The 19,202-nt window shown below is 36.4% G+C and overlaps 1 protein-coding gene across 10 annotated transcripts in view; it reads left to right on the top strand.

The window, feature by feature from the left end:
- Cd46 (CD46 molecule) overlaps positions 1–15,932 on the top strand; it is a 39,193-nt gene extending 23,261 nt beyond the window's left edge. For 4 of the 10 annotated variants that reach the window (XM_027934681.2, XM_027934679.3, XM_027934685.3 and 1 more), the window contains 4 exons: positions 2,642–2,680; positions 4,147–4,182; positions 4,693–4,753; positions 13,482–15,932. In XM_027934681.2, coding sequence (XP_027790482.1) covers positions 2,642–2,680; positions 4,147–4,182; positions 4,693–4,753; positions 13,482–13,551 — 206 coding nt within the window. In that variant the 3' untranslated portion in view covers positions 13,552–15,932. Of the gene's footprint in view, positions 1–2,641; positions 2,681–4,146; positions 4,183–4,692; positions 4,754–11,114; positions 11,208–13,481 lie in introns of all 10 variants that reach the window. The other 6 variants (XM_071600114.1, XM_027934683.3, XM_071600113.1 and 3 more) reach the window with 4 other exon arrangements.
- Positions 15,933–19,202: the final 3,270 nt, after the last annotated feature.

Below are 19,202 nucleotides of genomic sequence, written 5' to 3'. Positions count from 1 at the left end.
TTGTCTTCTCCTCGGGTGATTGGGGGTGCTGCTTTTTGTCATAAACTGAGTTCATAGCTGTTCTGGCTGCTTTCCTCCTCTCAAATATGTCAGAACCATATTTACTGTAGTACTCTATGTTTTATATCTGGCAAAACACTGCCTTTTCAGAAATTTCCAAACCCTGTTAATTTTTCCAAATCAACCCTTTGTTTACTGTTTTAACCATCTTCAGTGTGAAATTCAGTGGCATTCAATACACTGACATTATTGTGCAGCCATCACTGTCATCCAAATCCAGAACTCTTCATCACCCCAAACTGAAATTCAACCCAGTAAATGATAACTTTCCATTCCTCTTTCTCCCTAGCACCTGGTAACCACTATTCTACTTTTTTGTCTCTTGACTTTTTGCCTATTGTAGGTACTTCATCAAGTGGAATCAGACAAGATTTGTCCTTTTGTAACTTTTTGATTTCATTTAGCATAAGATTTTTTTAAGATGCCTCTTTTTGTGTGGTGATGGGGATTGAACCCTGGGGCCTCGCACATCCTAGGCAAAAGAACTCTGCTCCTGAGCTATATCCCCAGCCTATGTTCCTTTATGTTGCATCATGTGTCAGAACTCTTATTTCTTTTTATGGCTGAATAATATTCCCTTATATGTACATACCACATTTTATGTCATCTTTCATTTGTTGGTGGATATTTGGATTGTTTTCCACCTTTTGTCTAGTCTGAAAATGCTGTTTCGAACATGCTGTTTGTGTACATAACTGTTCAAAGTCTCTGTTTTTAATTCTTTTGGGGTATACTTAGGAGTAGAGGTATAGATGGAGGAGTAGAATAGCTAGGTCATAGGCTAATTTTTGTGTGTGTGTGTGTGAGCAATTGCTGTCTTCTACAGTGGCTGCACTATTTTGCATTCTTACCAGCTGTGTACAAAGGTTCCAGTTTTTCCACATCTTCACCAACACTTATTATATTGGGTTGTCTTTTGTTTATTTTGTGACAGCCACCTGTCTTAATTTTGTACTGCTATAACAGTACCACAAATGAGGCAAAATTTATAATGAGTAGAAATGTCTTTCTCCCAGTTCTGGGGCTAGGGAGTCTAATTTGACTATGATTTGCATTTGGCAAGGGACTTCTTGCTGCATCATGACCTGGAGAAAGACATCACATGTCAGATGGCATCATATGGCAAAAAGGCAACAAAAGGGACTGGGAGGGAGAGAGCATGAACAAGAGGGGCAGACCCCACCTCCAAGATGGCGGCATAGGTGTGCTCACTTGTGCCCGCCTCATCTAAAAGTCTCTTAACATTCCTGCCTCCCAGCATCATTACATTGGCAATTAAACTTCAACATTTGTTTTGGAAATGGCAGACATTCCAACTACAGCACCATGCTAGTAAATATGAATCAAAACTCATTAGAGGTTTTATTTGCACTTCCCTAATGATTAGCAACGTGTTGAACATCTTTTCATGTGCTTATCGGTCATTTGGATATCTTCTTCAAAGAAATAGCTATTCAAGTCCTGGGCCAGTTTTTAAATGGGGTTTGCTGTTTCTAAGTTTTGGGGTACTTTATATGTTCTGAATATTAATCTCTTATCAAATGATTTTAAATTATTATCAATCTGTGGGTTGCCTTTCTACCCTATTAGTGTCCTTTTATGCACAAATTCTCAATTTTGATGAAGTTCAATTTATCTATTTTGCTGTTATTGTTACTGTTACAACCAAGAAATACTGGCCAGATCCAATATCATGAAGTGTTTTCCCTCTATTTTCTTCTAAAAGTTTTATAGTGTTAGATCTTTTAGTTAGGTATGTGACTCATTGTGAGTTCACTTTTATACACAGTAAGACTTCAACTTCATTATTTTCCCAGTGGATATCCAGATTTCCCAGTACCAGAATATTGAGAATATTCTTCAACAAGAATGACTACTCTTGACACTTTTGTTGAAATTAATTTGTCTGGATATGCTGGTATTGATCTCTGGGCTCTCTATTCTATTCTATTGGTCTGTCTTTATGCCAGTCTTTATTCCAGTACCACTTTATTATGCTCTTCTTTCCTCCGATAGTTGTGGCTCTTTGGGGTCCCTTGAGATTTCACATTACATGAATAGAAGGTGGCAAGCATGAGGACCACTTGTTCTTGATCTCAGAGGAAAAGCTGTCAGTCCTGTGTTGCTGATATTAGCTATGGCTTGTTCATCTATAGTCTCTATTGTGCTGAGGAAGTTTCTTTCCATTCCAGATTAACTTTGAAAGCATTTACTGAGCCCTACTTACATTTAACTTTAATTAGAATCACACTGAATTCACAGGCTAATTTTGAGAATATACTAAAAATATATTTGTATGCTATACCACACACACTCAGTATTATCACAGGAAATGTTAGTGGACAGTAAGAAGAAAGCTAATAATATTGAATATATATATATTTATATATATATATAATTTTATGACACTTTGAGAATTAGTAATATGGTTTATAAAGAATGAAATTTTAAAGGTTTTGTACAAAAGTGGGAAAAAAATCAACGTAAGAATTTAAAGGATTTTAAGATTGATTTATTCTTTTTTTCTCTCTTTTTTTTTTTACTTTATTTTAATCTGGTTTTCTTCTTTTTTTTCCCCTAGGATATCCCAATCCCGATGGACTGTTTGATGATGAATTCGGTTATTATTTTGTTTTGATAATCCTTCATTAAGAGACCTTATAGATTATATGAAAATATGATAGTTTCCAATTATCTGCACTTAAGGAAGAAATTTCTTAAATTATTAGTGATAATTGACATTTATGGTTATTTTGTGCAGATAATAATACAAATATAAGTAGTAGTGTATTAGAAACATTCAGGTAAGTAGAGTTGTATAGGGGTGCCTCAATACAGGAATGCCAATAGGAAAAGGTAACCTATCTAAATTTTCTTGTCATGTGTAGGTTAATATATGTAAAACACAACTTGCTTTCCACATGATACTGTTATTTCCTGATGGCAGATTGTAGTTAGATTCTCTTCCTATTCATATCACATGTACATACACCTTAAAGCACTCTGTTGTGTTAATTTTTTTTCTGTAATAGGCTGGTTTAATGCATTTGATGTAGTCTTATACAGACCACAAAATATTTATTAAATGAATGAAGTAGACTAGTGAGGACAGTTAAAGTGCAGAGAAGTAAAAGATTTCTTGAGTAAAACAAGACAAAAATTTATTTGACTAGTTTAGTAATTGTTAATCCTGTAATAAAATTCACCTTAGTCTTATTTTTTAAGTACAACTGTCTGTCTTGGTGTCCATGGGTGACTGATTCCAGGACCGACCTCTCCCCTCCCCATGCAGATAAACAAGATCTGAATGCTCTAAAGTCCTGCCTATAAAATGATATATCATCTCACATACAACCTAGGCAATCCTCCCATATGCCTCTAGGCACATCCTCCCATATGCCTCAAGTCATCTCTAGATTACTTATAGTACTAATACAATGTAAATACTACTGAACAGATCAATACATTTTTTTCCAAATATTTTTGATCTGCACTTGGTTGAATCCACACTTTTGGAACCTGTGGATAGAGTTCTGATTATATAGTTGCCCCTCAACATACAGTGGGGTTATATCCTGATAAACCCATTGTAAATTGAAAATATCCTAAGTTAAAAATGCTTTTAATTCACCTAACCTACCCAACACCATTGCTTAGCACCACAGGGGAGTACTGGTTGTGTACCCTCAGGGGGGTGTGACTGCCTAGGAGCTGCCACACATGGCTAAAGCCCAGCAGCTTGAGATAGTGTGGTCCATCATGTTGCTAATCCAGGAAAGGATCCCATTTCAGAGTTTTTCTCTACTGTAGTAAATGCTAATTGTTCTAATAACGTTTACTAAGAACCTGAACAGAACGCCGAAAAGTGAGGTTTTATTAGAAGTTTTGCAAATTGGACTTGCAACCTGGAAAGTGGTTTAGAAAAGTTTTGTGATCAAAATGACTAGAATGCCCTGGCAGTTGTGCTAAAACTAAGTAGGTTTAAAAAAAAAAAAAAAGTTTTTCTCTAGCATTTAGATGATCTGAGCTAAGTAAAAATGTAACTGCCATCTGGAGACCCACATCTTCTTAATTTTTTTTCCTTAGCTCAATGGATCATTTTGCTGATTATTCTCATTGCAAGTAAGTATCCCAAATTTTGACACCGTGTAAATCAAAATATTAAGTTCATTTTAAAGTAGTTTTCCAGTTTCTATACTTTGAGATTAAGTAAATCAACGTAGAAAAACCCAACCTTTTATATGATATACTACCTTTTGTTGGTGATTTTTATATTGTTTCATGTTCAACATATCTAAGTATTATGTACTTCTTTGATGTAATGGGCTTGCTTTGCAAATATGCTTTTTAAAATTTGTTCTTTTTAGATATACATGACAGTAGAGTATATTTTAATAATTTTCTAAATTAAACTAGGATTCTTCCTTGACTTATGGTGGACCATGTAGGAGGTTCCAGGGAACTGGATTTAGATAATGAAAAGTCCAAATGAAACATAAATATGTAGGGGCTTAAGTAGAGTGCCATTTTCTGACCACTGAAATATATTCAGCGTTTGTTTCTTCTGCTTAAATTTTGATCCTTGTTAATTAATTTTCAGTCACATGTTATTTATTTCCTGGTTTCTTACAGTTGTTTTGATTGCTATAATTATCCTCTGCCTGTACAGACGTTTTCAACGCAGGAAGAAGGGGTAAATAAAGCATATGTCTCCTCACTTATCAATCCTTCTTATCCCTAACATCCTTTGTGCCACTTAAGTTTGTACTCTGTATTGCATGACATCTTTTTTTTTTAAGTGGGCCTGCATTAGTGTGTCCTTCAATTTGCATTTCTTTGCTAAAAATATTTTCAGGTACTTTTACCATCATTACAACATGAGGAGTCTGTGCAGAATCGTTTCAGCAACAACTGTGGCTATAAGAAAAGTTTCTGTGGGATTTGTGGTTTAAGCTCTTTAGTGAATCATGGTCCATTATGAGGCCTTCCCACAGGTACACCCTGTTTCCTAAATTGGACAAGTGGCCACAATTAAAAGTATTTCACTGTGGAGACTTTTGACAGTTATGTTCACTGGAATTTTTAACCATGAAAATTTCCATTTTTCTGGAATAATAGCTGGTTGTAAGAAGTTATGTAGGTGCCTCATTCAACAGCCCAATTTGATTTCATTCACTCATTTCCTATTTATAAATGTTAAGTTGGAGGATTAAAAACAACACTTTTAAATTTCTCTTTTATTTCCTCTTAATTTACTAGATTGCAGTATAAAAGTTGCTGACAGAGCTAAGATTTGCAGGGCACCTCCATTAACTTATGCCTGTTTTTCTCTATAAAAATAATGGGGGCTTAGAATAGAAAAAAAGTGTACAAATACATATCTTTTAAGGAAAATAGGGTTTTAAAGTACCAAACTTAAATTTTAATGAATATACAACTTAACAAAAGATTCAGAACAAATCCTGAAATATAGACCAAGATTAGGTGCTTTGGAATTTTTGAAAGATAATATGTATTTTTTTTTCCCTATACCTTTAAAAATAGCTTTGAAATCAAATCTAACACTTTTAAGACTTTTGGTGCTCCTGGTTTTATAGTTTCCTTTCATATTAATCATCTGATTTGGGCTTTGTAATAAAAATGTATCCTTCACTTATTAAAAAATCAAGGGTCTGGGTTTGTAGCTCAGGGGCAGAATGCTTGCCTCACATGTGTGAGGCACTGGGTTCGATCCTCAGCACTACATAAAAGTAAACAAATAAAATAAAGGCATTCTGTCCATCTACAACATATTACTTGGTCATTTTTAAAAAATACCCACAATTCCATCATTTAAATCTGAAATCTTATAGAACACAATATCCATTTGATTTCTCTATCAATTATATTTTTTTAAATTACATTACAGCAGTATAAGTAGGAAATAGTATTGGTGGAATCATTTTTTTAATTCTAATTAGTTATACATGACAGTAGAATGCATTTTGACACATCATACATAAATGGAGTATAACTTCTCATTCTTCTGATTGTACATAATGTAGAGTTACACCAATCATTTAATCATATATGCACATAGGATAATAATGTCCAATTTATTCTACTAACATTCCTACATCCATACTCCCTCCTCTCCCTTTACTCCCCTCTGTCTAATCCAAAGTACCTCTATTCTTCCCTAGCCCTCTGCCACTGTCTGGCTGGGCACAAATGCCGCAGTCTGGCTGGGCACACAATCACGAGCCACCACACAGCTTGTAGATTCAAACAGCAACTCTTTATTCCCGAACTCACACCAGCCGTCTACAATCACGTTCTGGGGAAATCCACGTTCTCTGCCCAAATCCACGTTCTCTGCCCAAATCCACCTCCACTGGGCTTCTATCTCCAAAATATACTGTCTGAATCCCGTGAGAACTCAAGGGGAACTCAGGCAGCAAGATACGCCCTATTCCCAGGAGGAATAATCTTAAACCTTAAACCTGGAACCTAAACTGGGAACGCCCTAAACACGATTATCTTAAACCGGAACACCCTAATCTGCCTTGGTCCTTGAGCAAGGTCACCTACATTCAATGTCGCTGCAACATGTCAGCAACATGGGGTACGCTGGCAAGGAAATTGTCATACCTACTTGGCTAATGGCTCCCAGCAGCCCTCGCCTCTCCCTTATTGGGAATTAGCATCCACATATCAGAGAGAACATTTGGCCTTTGGCTCTTTGGGATTGGCTTATTTCACTTAACATCAGATTCTACATTTCCATCCACTTATGGGCAAATGCCATAATTTCATTCTTCTTTAAGGCTGAGTAATAGTGGAATTTTGTGTGTGTGTGTGGTACTGGGGATTGAACCCAGGGCCTTGTGCATGCAAGGCATCGGTAGAATCATTTTGAGTCTAAAAGTATAGAAAAAATTTCTAAAGCGAAACAAAATATCTATTCCTCGTTTCTTTTTTTTTTTTCCTGCTTAAAACATCACTCTATCAAAGTACTTAAAAGTTCCCTAGGAGTATTAATCAAACTCTAATTATCATTTAAGAGATCTTTTAAAGCTGAACAATCTGATCATTGTATTCACAAATTAAAGGTTTAATAGCAATAGTGATTTGAGATTCTAAAAATAGCTTTGTGCTAGGATGTAGCTCAGTAGTAAAGCTCTTGCCTAGCATGCCCAAGGTCCTGGGTTCTAATCCCCAGCTTTGCCAAAAAAAAAAAATAGTTTTGTGATTTTTTTTTAAAGCCCATAAATTATTTATTGAGGTTCAACTGAAAATTGCAAAATTAAATTTTAAAACTTTGGGAATATATTTTATCTTTAAGCAATGCAACATAATTAATCCTGTTATACAGTTACAAGCTCAGAAAAAAAAAAGTTCAAAGAATGGTGTGGAAGGGGTAATTATTGCCTTTGAACTAAAATATGAACTATATGGGAATCTTAGGATATTCTTTGCCACCTTATGACAGAAACATAGAAATTCAGTGTAACATGTAATAGTTGAATCAAAAGTTAGGTTCTTTGTCATGCTTAGCATGCACAAGGTCCTGGGTTGAATCTTCAGAAGCTTTAAGAAAAAAAAAATTAGATTCTGTTAATGGATTGTTTGGCTTCAAGACACCGAATTCCTAATTCTTCCAGTTTTATATTGCAACCTAGGGGGCAGTATGCCTTTCTTTCTTAGAGCCTAGAGCAGTGCTTCTCTAACTTTACGTGCACTTGAATTACCTGTCAAAATGCAGCTGCTGGTCACTGGGTTGTGTGGAGTCTGAGATGCTGCATTTGTAATGAGCTCCCAAGAGGACATGCTGCAGGGCCTAGAGGACACTTCTGAATAACTTGACTGTAGACTAGGACTATTACTGATGAGCTTGTTAAAGTTTGGGGGGAAAAAATGTCAAGCTCAAGGCCAAATTTTTCTGATATTTAAGATCACTGGATATTTTTTAAGACTTCTCGTCTATATGTATGTTTTTTAAAAAAGATGTGGGGTAATACTTTATTTTACTTTAAAAAAAGATTTCCATTATTTTCTTTGCACTATTTAATGTCCATCATCTTTTCTTTCCAAATTGTCTATCATTTCCTCTGAGAAAATAGAAATAAACTCAAGTTTTTCCTAAATCTTGATAATGAACAAAGACATCGGTGACCAACCCCTTCCCTACCCACCCACACAAAGGCAGTCAATCAATTCTTCATCAGACACTGGCTGGCTACCCTCTCATCGGATGCTACAGGTTGAGGGTCAGTCCCCAAGACCTCACTTACAGATGCCACATACAAGCCCCAGTTTGTTTCTACCTGTGCTTCTGACCCTCCGGCTATAAATCAGGGCTCCCCTTCTCAATGAATTTGCTAGGGTGACTCACAGGACTCTGGGAAATGCATTTATTGATTATAAAGGATGCCAATGGACATCAGAGAAGAGATGCTTAGTGCAACAACGTGCAAAGGGCACGGAACTGCCATGCCTTCTCTGCGGGAACCACCCTGCAGGTACTTCCACATCTTCAGCTCTCTGAACCCAGTCCTTTCCAGTTTCCGTAAAGCCGCCTTTACCTAGGCATGATTCATGTCTTCATTGGTCACTGGTGATCAACTTAACCTTCAGCCCCTCAGGGAGGGAACCTGAAAAATCCCCGCACTCTGATCCTGTGTTGGTCTTTCTTGTGGCCAGACCCTCTCCTGAAGCTACCTAGGAGGACCAGCCATCCATCAGTCAATTCATTGGCATACAAAAAGACATCACCTTGAAGAGGCAAAAGATTTGAAGAGTTGTATGCCAGGAAAGAATGATAAAGACCAAATGAGTTTTTCACAGTATCATGTTACCCTGGAAACTTCTTATGTAAGACTCTTAAAATGTTTGGAGTTACCTCTGGGTTTCCAAGGGCAATTGGAAGCAGGGTAGAGAGCACAGATAATCTTGAATTGCTCTAAAATGTGATGTAAACCGGTGTTTATGATGATTTGGGAACACAGTTACTCTTCTACAGCCTTCATCTCAAAGTACAAAAATGGTATAGTCATTTTAAACAGCATCCAACATCACTTAAATTATTTGATGAAAGATGGCCAAAAGGTCCAAGTATTTTGCTGCAGTTTTCTGTTTCTCTCAGCCCCTGGGCCCATCCATATGCTCTTTCCTCTTCCCTTCTAGCTTTCTTTCTTAACTAATTCTTCCTAGCACTTTCTAGTCCCATAAATCACAGCCTTTTCCCGTTGTCCAGCTTCTGCGAGTCTGATCTTGTTAAGTCTGTGTGGTTCTGAACCACAGATGCCTTTCCTTGGAATGAACGTTTTCACTTACTGGTGAATTTTTTTTTTTTCTATAAATGCATGATTTTCTTTACTCTGGTTAAATGAGAATTATTTGCATAATTCCTATTTTTTAGTATGTGACAAAATCGTTTTTTTTGTTTGTTTTGTTTTTGTTTTCCCATTAGTGACTTATACCGTTCTGTATAACTTAAGCAGACTTTTTTTTTCTTTTTGGTTACTAAGGATTGAACTCAGGGGCACTGGGCCACTGAGCCACATCCTCAGCCCTATTTTTTTTTTTTTTTTTTAATTTAGAGACAGGGTCTCACTGAGTTGCTCAGCACCTCGCTTTTGCTGAGGCTGGCTTTGAACTTGCAATCCTCCGGCCTCAGCCTCCAAGCTGCTGGGATTACAGGAGTGTGCCATGGTGCACAGCAACTTAAACATACTTTTGATGTTGTATTCATATTAACTGACTCAGATACTTTGTCATTTTTAAGCTGTCTTAAATAGGCAATTTTAAAAATTAACGTATGTAATTTTAAAGCATGAATTTTGTTTTGATGTAGGCTTAAATAGTTACCTTCCCCTTAAATAGTTACTTTCTTTAGCCTCTGTAGTTGCCTCTACCTAGTCTGGCAGCTGTTAACTCAAAAGGGACTTTTTGATCTCAGTGGGAAATAATCAACAGAACCAATTCGTTTCTAGTGCAGGAAAAGAAAGAATGTCCTTTTACAGAAACCAAAATATTTTACCTCATTTTCTAAATGAAATACTCATTAGGCACAGGCAGCTTAAAAATTTGAGTGAGCTCACATAGCTGGGGTGTGTAATGACATGGGGCAAAAAGCTGAAGTAAAATGAAGGTGAACATTTTTTTCTGGTTGGCTCTCAAATTTCTGAGCATTCCACAAAACTTGCTAAAATTTTTGATCCAAAAAATAATACATAACAAGAGATTGTGTGTGTGTGTGTGTGTGTGTGTGTGTGTGTGTGTGTGTGTGTTGGCCAGACATGATGGAGCATACCTGTAATCCCAGCAGCTCAGGAGGCTGAGGCAGGAGGATTACAAATTCAAAGCCAGCCTCTACAATTTAGAGAGACCTACAGCAACTTAATGAGACCCTGTCTCTAAATAAAATATGAAAAAGGGCTGGGGATGTGACTCAGTGGTTAAGTGCCCAGGTTCAATCCTGGGTACCAAAATAAAAAGAAAAAAAAAAGAGATTGTATAATTAAAGCCACCCCATAAACTTGGGAAACCATGTAATAAGTTTTACAAGGATCTTCCCTCAAGTTGGAAAAAAATGTGCCATGGGAAGAAACTGTATAAATGCAAAAAGGTTGAGATGCATCCAAATGCATGACCTGTCATGAAGTTGACTTGCAGGACAGTCTGACATGCACTGAATACAGACATCCTGTTTTCCCTCAAATTCTAGGGGACTGTTTTGAGAAACCGGGACTTTTTCCCCATCCAATGTTATTTTTTTGTAATAATTTTTACATTGTTTTGTGCAAAAAATGGTTTTAAAGGAAAATATATTTAACAGAAATTTAGAATCTGTTCATCTGCAGGAAGATATGCAAGACTTCAAAGTTAAAGTAGCTTCTTGCACAAAATTCACATGTCAAGTTCCTGAGACACAAAACCTTAATTTATGAACCTAATGCTCAGCTTTACTTCCATTCTCTTCTATCATTGGTTTTGTCACATACTGCATTACTCTTGCTTCTTTTTGGTCGGATGTTACTATTTTATTCAGCCCTTCTCCTTCCTCTGTTCAGGATATACCTAATTGATGAGAGCTACAGAGAAGTACAATTTACTTCTCTCTGAGAAGAAGAGATAAGAGAAAGGTTTACTTTTACTATTAAAAGGTATCTATCTGTTTCTGTTGTTTCTTTGCAACAGTGTCCTTTGTTTTGAAAAATATTCAGTGGATATTTAGATATCAATAACCTGAGCTATGTTGGCAGTAAATTTCAAAGTCCTGTTCCCTTTGCTAAATTATTGATGCTTTCTTATGCCATTCCTTTTTTAAATTTAACATAGTGTGTACTGACAGGATTTTGCTTTGAAGTAGGCTTAAGTAGTTACATTCCCCTCCTACTTTCCTCAGCTTATGTAGTCGCTTCCGCCTTCTAAAGTAGCTGTGAAGCCAAAAGTAGAAAAATTTTATAGGGAATAATTAGGGGAAATTAACAGAACTAGCTCATTGTAAGTGCAGGGAAGGAAAAAATGCCCTTTTACAGAAAAAAAAGATAAGTTTTAAAATGCTTTCAATTCCAACTTGCAAATAACTCTGTAAAGGCATTTGTTTCCATTTTTCTTTAATATTTGATGAATTCAAGAAAAATCAAGATCTTCAGGTTTTGAAAAATGATAAAATTGCTTTGACTTCAACCATCTTTTGTCTTTGAAATGAAATGAATTTTAAGTGTCCCTCCATTTGTGCTAGAATGGGTGTCAGCATGGCTGGGACGATAGGAAGCTGTGTATTCCACCTTTTCTGAGGTCCTCCCCTGGTTTATAAAGAGTTTGGGAACAGGATCTACAAAGGCCAATGGGAAGGACGATTTCTTTGCAAAAGCAAAATTGTGTTTGATCACAGAGCAAAGGGAAAGACAAAAAGTACCAACTGGAATTGGCAGTCTGGGCCAACCTAGTCTTGTATACATTCTTTGTCTCATGGAACACTTCTGAAGCTAATACCCACCAAAGAGAGAGTTTTCAAACTCTGAGCTTCGGGGTGTTTGTAAACATTTGAAGAGAACTTAATGAATGCAGAAGTTAATATACAATAACAGTAATTAGTAATTCGGTTCCAAGTTCTTATTATCTTCAAAATAGCTTTGTTGATATGTCAAATGAATATTTCTCTAAGCTTATGTTAATGCTTTCTATCGTTCTCAAATATTGGATTTGTTTTTATAATTCTATTTAAGAAAAAGACTTCCACTACAGGAAAAATAGTTATTGACTTTGAGAAAGCATAGCAGTCAGAGATCTGAATGATTGGCATTTCAAACTATTAAGTCAATCATACATCATCGAGGTCTTTCAAATTTCTGTGAGTAGAGTAATGTGATCGTGGCAGGTTGCAATGATAGCCTCCCTCACAAAGAGGAATAGTAAAGTATCCAAAATTAACATAGTTAGCTGTTACCATGGGTAGGCACCTCTGAAGTGTTTCCTGTGGCCCACACACTGGTAAACAATTGGCTGGTCCAAATTTAGTTTTAGATCTTCTCTTACGGTCAATTTCCTAAGGCAGGGCCTGATTATCACTACACTGTCCAATTCAAGAGTTAATAGCTTTACATATGGCTACTGAGACTCAGAAGCGGTTAGCCCAAGGTAAAATATGCTCAAAGTATAGAACACACCCTGATTTCAAAGACATAGTACAAAATCAGGTCAAATACATGTCAAAATGTATTCACAATATTTTGCTTTTATTATGTTACAGTCAACGTTAAATTAATCTTAGCTGTCCTACATTTTTTAATGTGGCTTTTAGAAAATTTTAAATTACATGGCATTTTATTTCTTTGGAAAGCATCTGATTAGATGAAAGATTTTGCAAAAATGTCTAATGTTTCAAGGTCTGATGTAAACTTTATTTGGAAGAATGTATGACCCTGGTAGGATAACTGAGGCATCTCTGCACTTGAACACTGCTTGAGTCGCCACCTTGAAAAACTTTCATCTCAGAGCCACAGATTCAAAATTGTGATATTAGGGAAGCATGTATCTCTCTCCAGTGTTTCCCACTGGCCCTAAATGAATATGAGAAAATATTCACTAAGAACTTTGTGTGTTATTGCTCTATTTCTTGTTTTGGAGGAAGTAAAAATACAAGGATAGAAAGGGCTTTAGAATAGAATGAAACTGATTGAACATTAAAATTATTTTAAAATCAATCATGTATTTTCTAATTTAAGGACTCTTATTATTATAAATAGTTTGGTTTTTTTTTTTTTTTAATTGTCTTGTTTTCAGGTTGGGGGGAGGTAAGCTCAGTGGTGGAGCATGTTTAAAGCCCTGTATTTGATCCCCAGCACCACAAAAATATAAAAAGTATTTCTAAATAGACTTCAGGAATTAATTTCTGTATTTAATTGTATTGAACTTTACACCTTGTCTTGTAGGAAAGCAGTTAGAGCTCAATACAACACTTACCAGAAAAGTTTGACCACTTCAGCAGAGCCAACTACGTGATTTCCACACACCTGTGTCTCCGTTTATCTTTTAATTCTGCTAAGAGCTTCTCATCTGCAATAGTTAATGTGGATGCCCTGCTGAGTTATGCTGTTCATATTTTAATGTAACTGGAATGTAGTCACCCTCTGTTTATACATATATGAACTGGGGTCTGAACACAGTTCCTGTTTCCCCCTAACATTTGGACTTAAGGGGCAAATCAACACAGTATCCCTGATAGTCTTAAGATGGGGAAATGATTTGTTTTGTAAAATGGGAAAATCCAGAAAAATATAGCTCAAAATGAAATTATATTGCATTTTTTTAAAAAAGTGGTTTTGAAAGCTTTTTAATGTGAACTCTTAAAATTCCATCTTTCCACAACTCTAAAATGTTATTTTTGTATTTTGTTCATTGTAAAAAGCCTTCACAAACAGGTGTATATATTCCTATATACCAGAACACTGATAATTGGGAATACTGATAATTTTGACCTCCTTAACTAAGAATATTATTGGAAAATTATCCAGAAGTTAACAGGATAACCTTTTTGGTAACTTCTTTGATTTAAAGATGCTAGAAACTTTATGTATGGCCTTTACATTTTTTTTAATTTTACTTATTAGTTATATATGACAGCAGAATGCATTTTCTTTATCTATTCATCTACTAAAGGGTATCTAGGTTGGTTCTATAGTTTAGCTATTGTGAATTGTGCTGCTATAAACATTGATGTGGCTGTGTCCACATATCACAATCCAGTTTTGATTTGCATTTCTATAATTGCTGGAGATGTTGAAATATATATATATATTTGTTGATTGATTGTATATCATCTTCTGAGAAGTGTCTGTTCGGTTCCTTAGTCTACTTATTGATTGGATTATTGGGGGGGTTTGGGTGTTAAGATTTTTTAGTTCTTTATATATTCTAGAGATTAGTGCTCCATCTGATGTGCATATCATAAAAATCTGCTCACATTCTGTAGGATTTCTGTTCACTTCACTGATTGTTTCTTTTGCTGAGAAGAAGCTTTTGAGTTTGAATCCATCCCATTTATTGGTGGCCTTTGTTTTTACGTTTTATTTGTGGTGGTTTACTGATGTAAAATGGGTAAGCTATCAGAACAGTTGCATACTTCTGTAAAAAGTTAGAGGACTCTGACACCTTAAGAAGAATGCCAGTTTATGGTCGAGTGAACACTGTGGCCTTGTGCTTTCCTTGAAGAGTTCCCTCTGCTGAGTAACTCCCTCTTAGGTCATGGCCATGGGAGCCTTTCTTTCCCTACTTGGTCTTAGTCATTTTGGCTGGGCACAGTAATGTATGCCTGTAATCCCAGGGACTCAGGAGGCTGAGGCAGGAGGTTTGCAAGTTTGAGACCAGCCTCAGCAATTTATTGAGGCCCTGTCTCAAAAAAATAAAAAAGGGCTTGGGATATAGCTCAGTGGTGAAATGCCCCTGGGTTCAATCCCCAGCATCAAAGTAAAAAAGCCTTTTTTTAAAAAAAAATGAGAATAGATTAAAAATCAGCTAACCCCACACACTGTCAGATTGACTGTCCCTGCCATAGAAACCTCTCAACTGTGCATGTATCTCACCTCATCTCCTAAAAGGTAGAGTACAAATTCAACCATATATTTCAGAGGAGCAAATGTTTCTCTGCTGTTGGTGGCACTAGTAGACAAATGAATAGCTCAGGTAGCTTCCTGCTCAGGTAGAATAGAGCTTGGTCATCTATGGAGTCCCCAACCCAGGCAGTCTCCACTGGACTGCTCCTCAAAAAACCAACTAAACAAAACCTCACATTTTTCCAAGTTGTATTTTAAACTTTAGTAGCACAGAGTAGACCAAAGAAATGCCACCTTGAGACACTTATATATGACTGGGGAATAAAGGGGGCAGGAGAAATATTGGTTAACTCTATGAAGACCTGTCTAGGGCGCACTGTAAATGATCCTGAATTAAGTGACCTAAATTAAGTGAAGAGTTGAAATTTATACTGATTTTCACATACTTTTCAAGAATGTAGCAATTGTTTAGAAGCTATACTATTTTTTTAAACCTGAATGTTTTCCAGATATTTTTAAATTTACATTTATACTAGTTTCTGCTTTGAAATTAAATTTTTCCATTTAACATTTATATTTGATATTTATATGTAAATATGTATTTTGCTTGTCAAGTAATTCTTTGGTTATTTAAATACATGGAGAAGTGCATTTTAAAGGCTTGTTTAAATGAGAGAGAAAAATAAGCATATTTGAATTTAAAACATCTATTTAACACAAAAATATATTTGTAGTAAAATGAGAAGTCCCGTATGTGAAAGTCTTTTATTGTTCATTTTTTAAGAACTGGCTCTTTAAGTCCAGCAAAAATAAAACTGTATATTTGGAGAAGCATGATTGTGAAGGTGTGTTTATTTCTAGTGTGATTATCTCAAATCAGAAGAAGTTTCTGTCGGGCCATCTTGAATCACTGCACTCCTGCTGCTCTCACATCTCGAACCCCAGGCTTCTCCCCTCCCAACCCAGCATACCTCCTGCTCACAGGTGTTCAGGGACATATCAACTATAGGAGGAAGTCCAAATTCCTTTGCATGACACTTGAAGACCGTCTACAGTTAAGTCCTAATTTTTCTTCCTAGCCTTTTCTTTCTGCTACATTCCTTCAAATAACCTGCCCTCAGTCAATCCAAACATCTGCCCTGTGCTTTCTGTGTTACTCCACTCCACTGCTAGTTGAAATGTCCTGCCAAGATCCTCATGCACCTTCCCAGACCCAGCTCAAGCAGTACTCATTCCAGGAAGCTCTGCTTGATTTCCACCCAGCTATTGTAGCTTGTATTAGTACCTAACTCTGAGTTAATCACATTTGAGTATATATATATATATATATATATATATATATGTCTAGAAGATATACCTTCCACATCACTTTAATTGTACACATAGGCCAAAACCCGTACCAACACAATTAAAACATAAAACTTGATTTTGTGTAATAGGATATGGTTTTGTTTATTTAAAAAAAAAATCCTTGTCTTTGCATATTTGAATTAAATCAGACTGCTAGATCTGTCCTATCAGGCCACAGTGTTTCTCAGCCATGGCTGCACACTAGAATCACCTGGGGAGTTTTAGTGACACCTGGGTCCCACCCCAGAGGGCTCTCAGGTAATTGATCTGGGATGTGGCCTGGGCATAAGGCATTTTTAGTGTCCCAAGTGATTAGAAGGTACAGCTGATCCTGAGAACATCTAAATTAGGAATTTTCCAGCCCAAGAGTTAATTTATATTTATGACTTTAATTCTGTGTATTAATCGGAAACTTCTAAAGACTTGAATTAAGGTCTTGCTGCCTGGTCAACCAATAAAGTAATCTGTGGTTTAGAAATATGAAAGAAATATTTTTAACATTTAACAAATATTTTTTAACATCCATTCAATGCTGGATGAAAACTAACCAAGAATAAAGACTAAGAATAAAGAAAGCATTTTAGAAAATTTTATTTGGTCATTAGAGTATAGTTGCTTTAAAAAAAATTAAAAATTGGCATGAATTCAGAAAGTGGTCCAAAATACGATGGGAGGAATCCCATCAAAATAGAAGAAAGATCAGTGGAATAGACAAAGGGGATTGAAGGGGGGAGGGAGGAGGGATAGGAGAAGGGAATGAATCTGATCTAAGTTTCCTATGTACATATATGAATATACCACCCATAGTGACTCACCATCATGTATATCCACAAGACACTAATTTTAAAAAATAGCAGAAAGATAAGTAGAGGGAAAAGAATGGAGAGGGAAAGGGAAAGTACTGGGGACTGAATTAGAGCAAATTATAGTCCATGCTTGTACAACTATATCTAATAAAAGAACCATTAAAAAATGGCATTAAATATACAGCAAGAGTTTCTGAAAAAAATGCTTAAGATACCTGGCATTGGAAAGAATTTTAATTTGCATGTTAAAGTAGATTTTTTTGAATTTAAAGGAAATAGGCAACTCTATGGTATTCTAACAGTAATGTCTGACAACTATCATTTTAACCAAGAATGAATTGTTTCTTGTATATCCTGAAAACTTGCATATTTTTATTTAGGAGCAGGACTTAACAGTCTAATGACTTCTAGAAGTGATGAAGAATAAATGTACATATGGATAAACTACCTTGCTCTTAGAATTTCTAGGCTCTTCCAGAAAGGGTTAGAGATGAAGTCTTTGTAAACTGTAGCGCTGCTGCCCTCCTGTGGACTATCAGGGCATTGAACAACCCCTCCTCAGGGCAAACTGTCATTATTCCAGGGTTGTCTTTAACGGTGATTCCCAGAGCCATTTTAGTTTCCGTATAAAACTAGCTTTATTTTTCTGTGCAAGCAAACTCTGTCCCTTACTACTTAAATAAGGGGGTAACATAGTAGGGGAATTATATGGTCAATAAACTATTTTTCTTCCTTCTCACTTACACACAGCAGGTGAATAACTTGCCACAAGGGTAGATAACACTGGTTCTCAACTTGACTGTGCAAAGTCCAAGAAAACCTTGCAGAGGTAATAAATCTAGCATTAGAAGAAGCCACTGAAGTTCATAAAATCTAACTCCCTAACTATGTAGCTTTTTAAAAACGGAATTATTATTGTATGTTGCCGTGGCAACCCTAGTACCAACTACTGGACAAAGCAGCACCCTGACATTCTGTGCTTAGGGCTTATGGCTTCACTGAGAATTCAGACTACTACTAAGGCTTACATGAGCAAGTGTGCATGGTGTCTGGGAAATCTGTCATCTGATTATTTGCCTCCACTTGTAAAGGCTCATAAGAAAAAAACACTCCTTAGACTTTGTATTTGAGGTGAGCCTCAATTATTGAAGAATTCCTTGGGTAGGATCTCACAGCACCATGCTTCTTACATTTAAAAAACAATGCTGATTCAGGGGATCTTAGGTGCAGCCTGCAGTTCTCATGAGTTCCCAGGCCTTCCTATTCGTGGTGGATTGTGTTATGGCCTTCAAAGACAGCCATATGCTAATACTTGGAGGCTTTGAAAATTACTCTATTTGGCAAAAGGATCTCTGCAGATATTAAGGATCTTGAAATTGGGAGATTATCTAGTTGAGGCCCTGAACTTAATCACAAGGATCCTTAGAAGAGACAGAGATTTGAATTAAGGTATCACATAATGTGACCACTGAAGCAGTGGTGGATTTGAAGATGAAGGGGCAAAAGCCAACAAATGCAGCTCTAGATGCCAGAAAAGGCAAGAAACGCTGTTCTTTCCTTGGACTTGTGAAGGGTTTGTGGTCCTGTCAATACTTGAGTTTCAGTTTCATGAAATGATTTTAGACTTGTAACCTCCAGAATTGTTAATAAATGTGTACTAAGACACCATATTCGTGGCAACTTGTTACAGCGGCCAAAGGAACCAACACCAGTGGTCCTTAGACCACTCTGAGGACTGAAGACTTTCAGATACAAGGTCACAGGGGAATGGCCCTCAACTCTGGCCACACATCAGAATCCCTGGAAGAAACTTTAAAACATATAAAGAGGGCTGGGGATGTAGCTCAGTTGTAGCACGCTTGCCTTGCATGCGCGAGGCCCACAAAAATAAATATAAAGTGATGTTCATGCCCCATTCCTAGAGCAGCTAAACCAGAGCCCGTAG

The sequence above is a fragment of the Marmota flaviventris genome, chromosome 12 (genome assembly GCF_047511675.1).
Source record: "Marmota flaviventris isolate mMarFla1 chromosome 12, mMarFla1.hap1, whole genome shotgun sequence".
Lineage (NCBI taxonomy): Eukaryota > Metazoa > Chordata > Mammalia > Rodentia > Sciuridae > Marmota > Marmota flaviventris.
The sequence above is the reverse complement of the archived record's forward strand: the minus strand, read 5'-3'. Positions and strand labels throughout refer to the sequence as shown.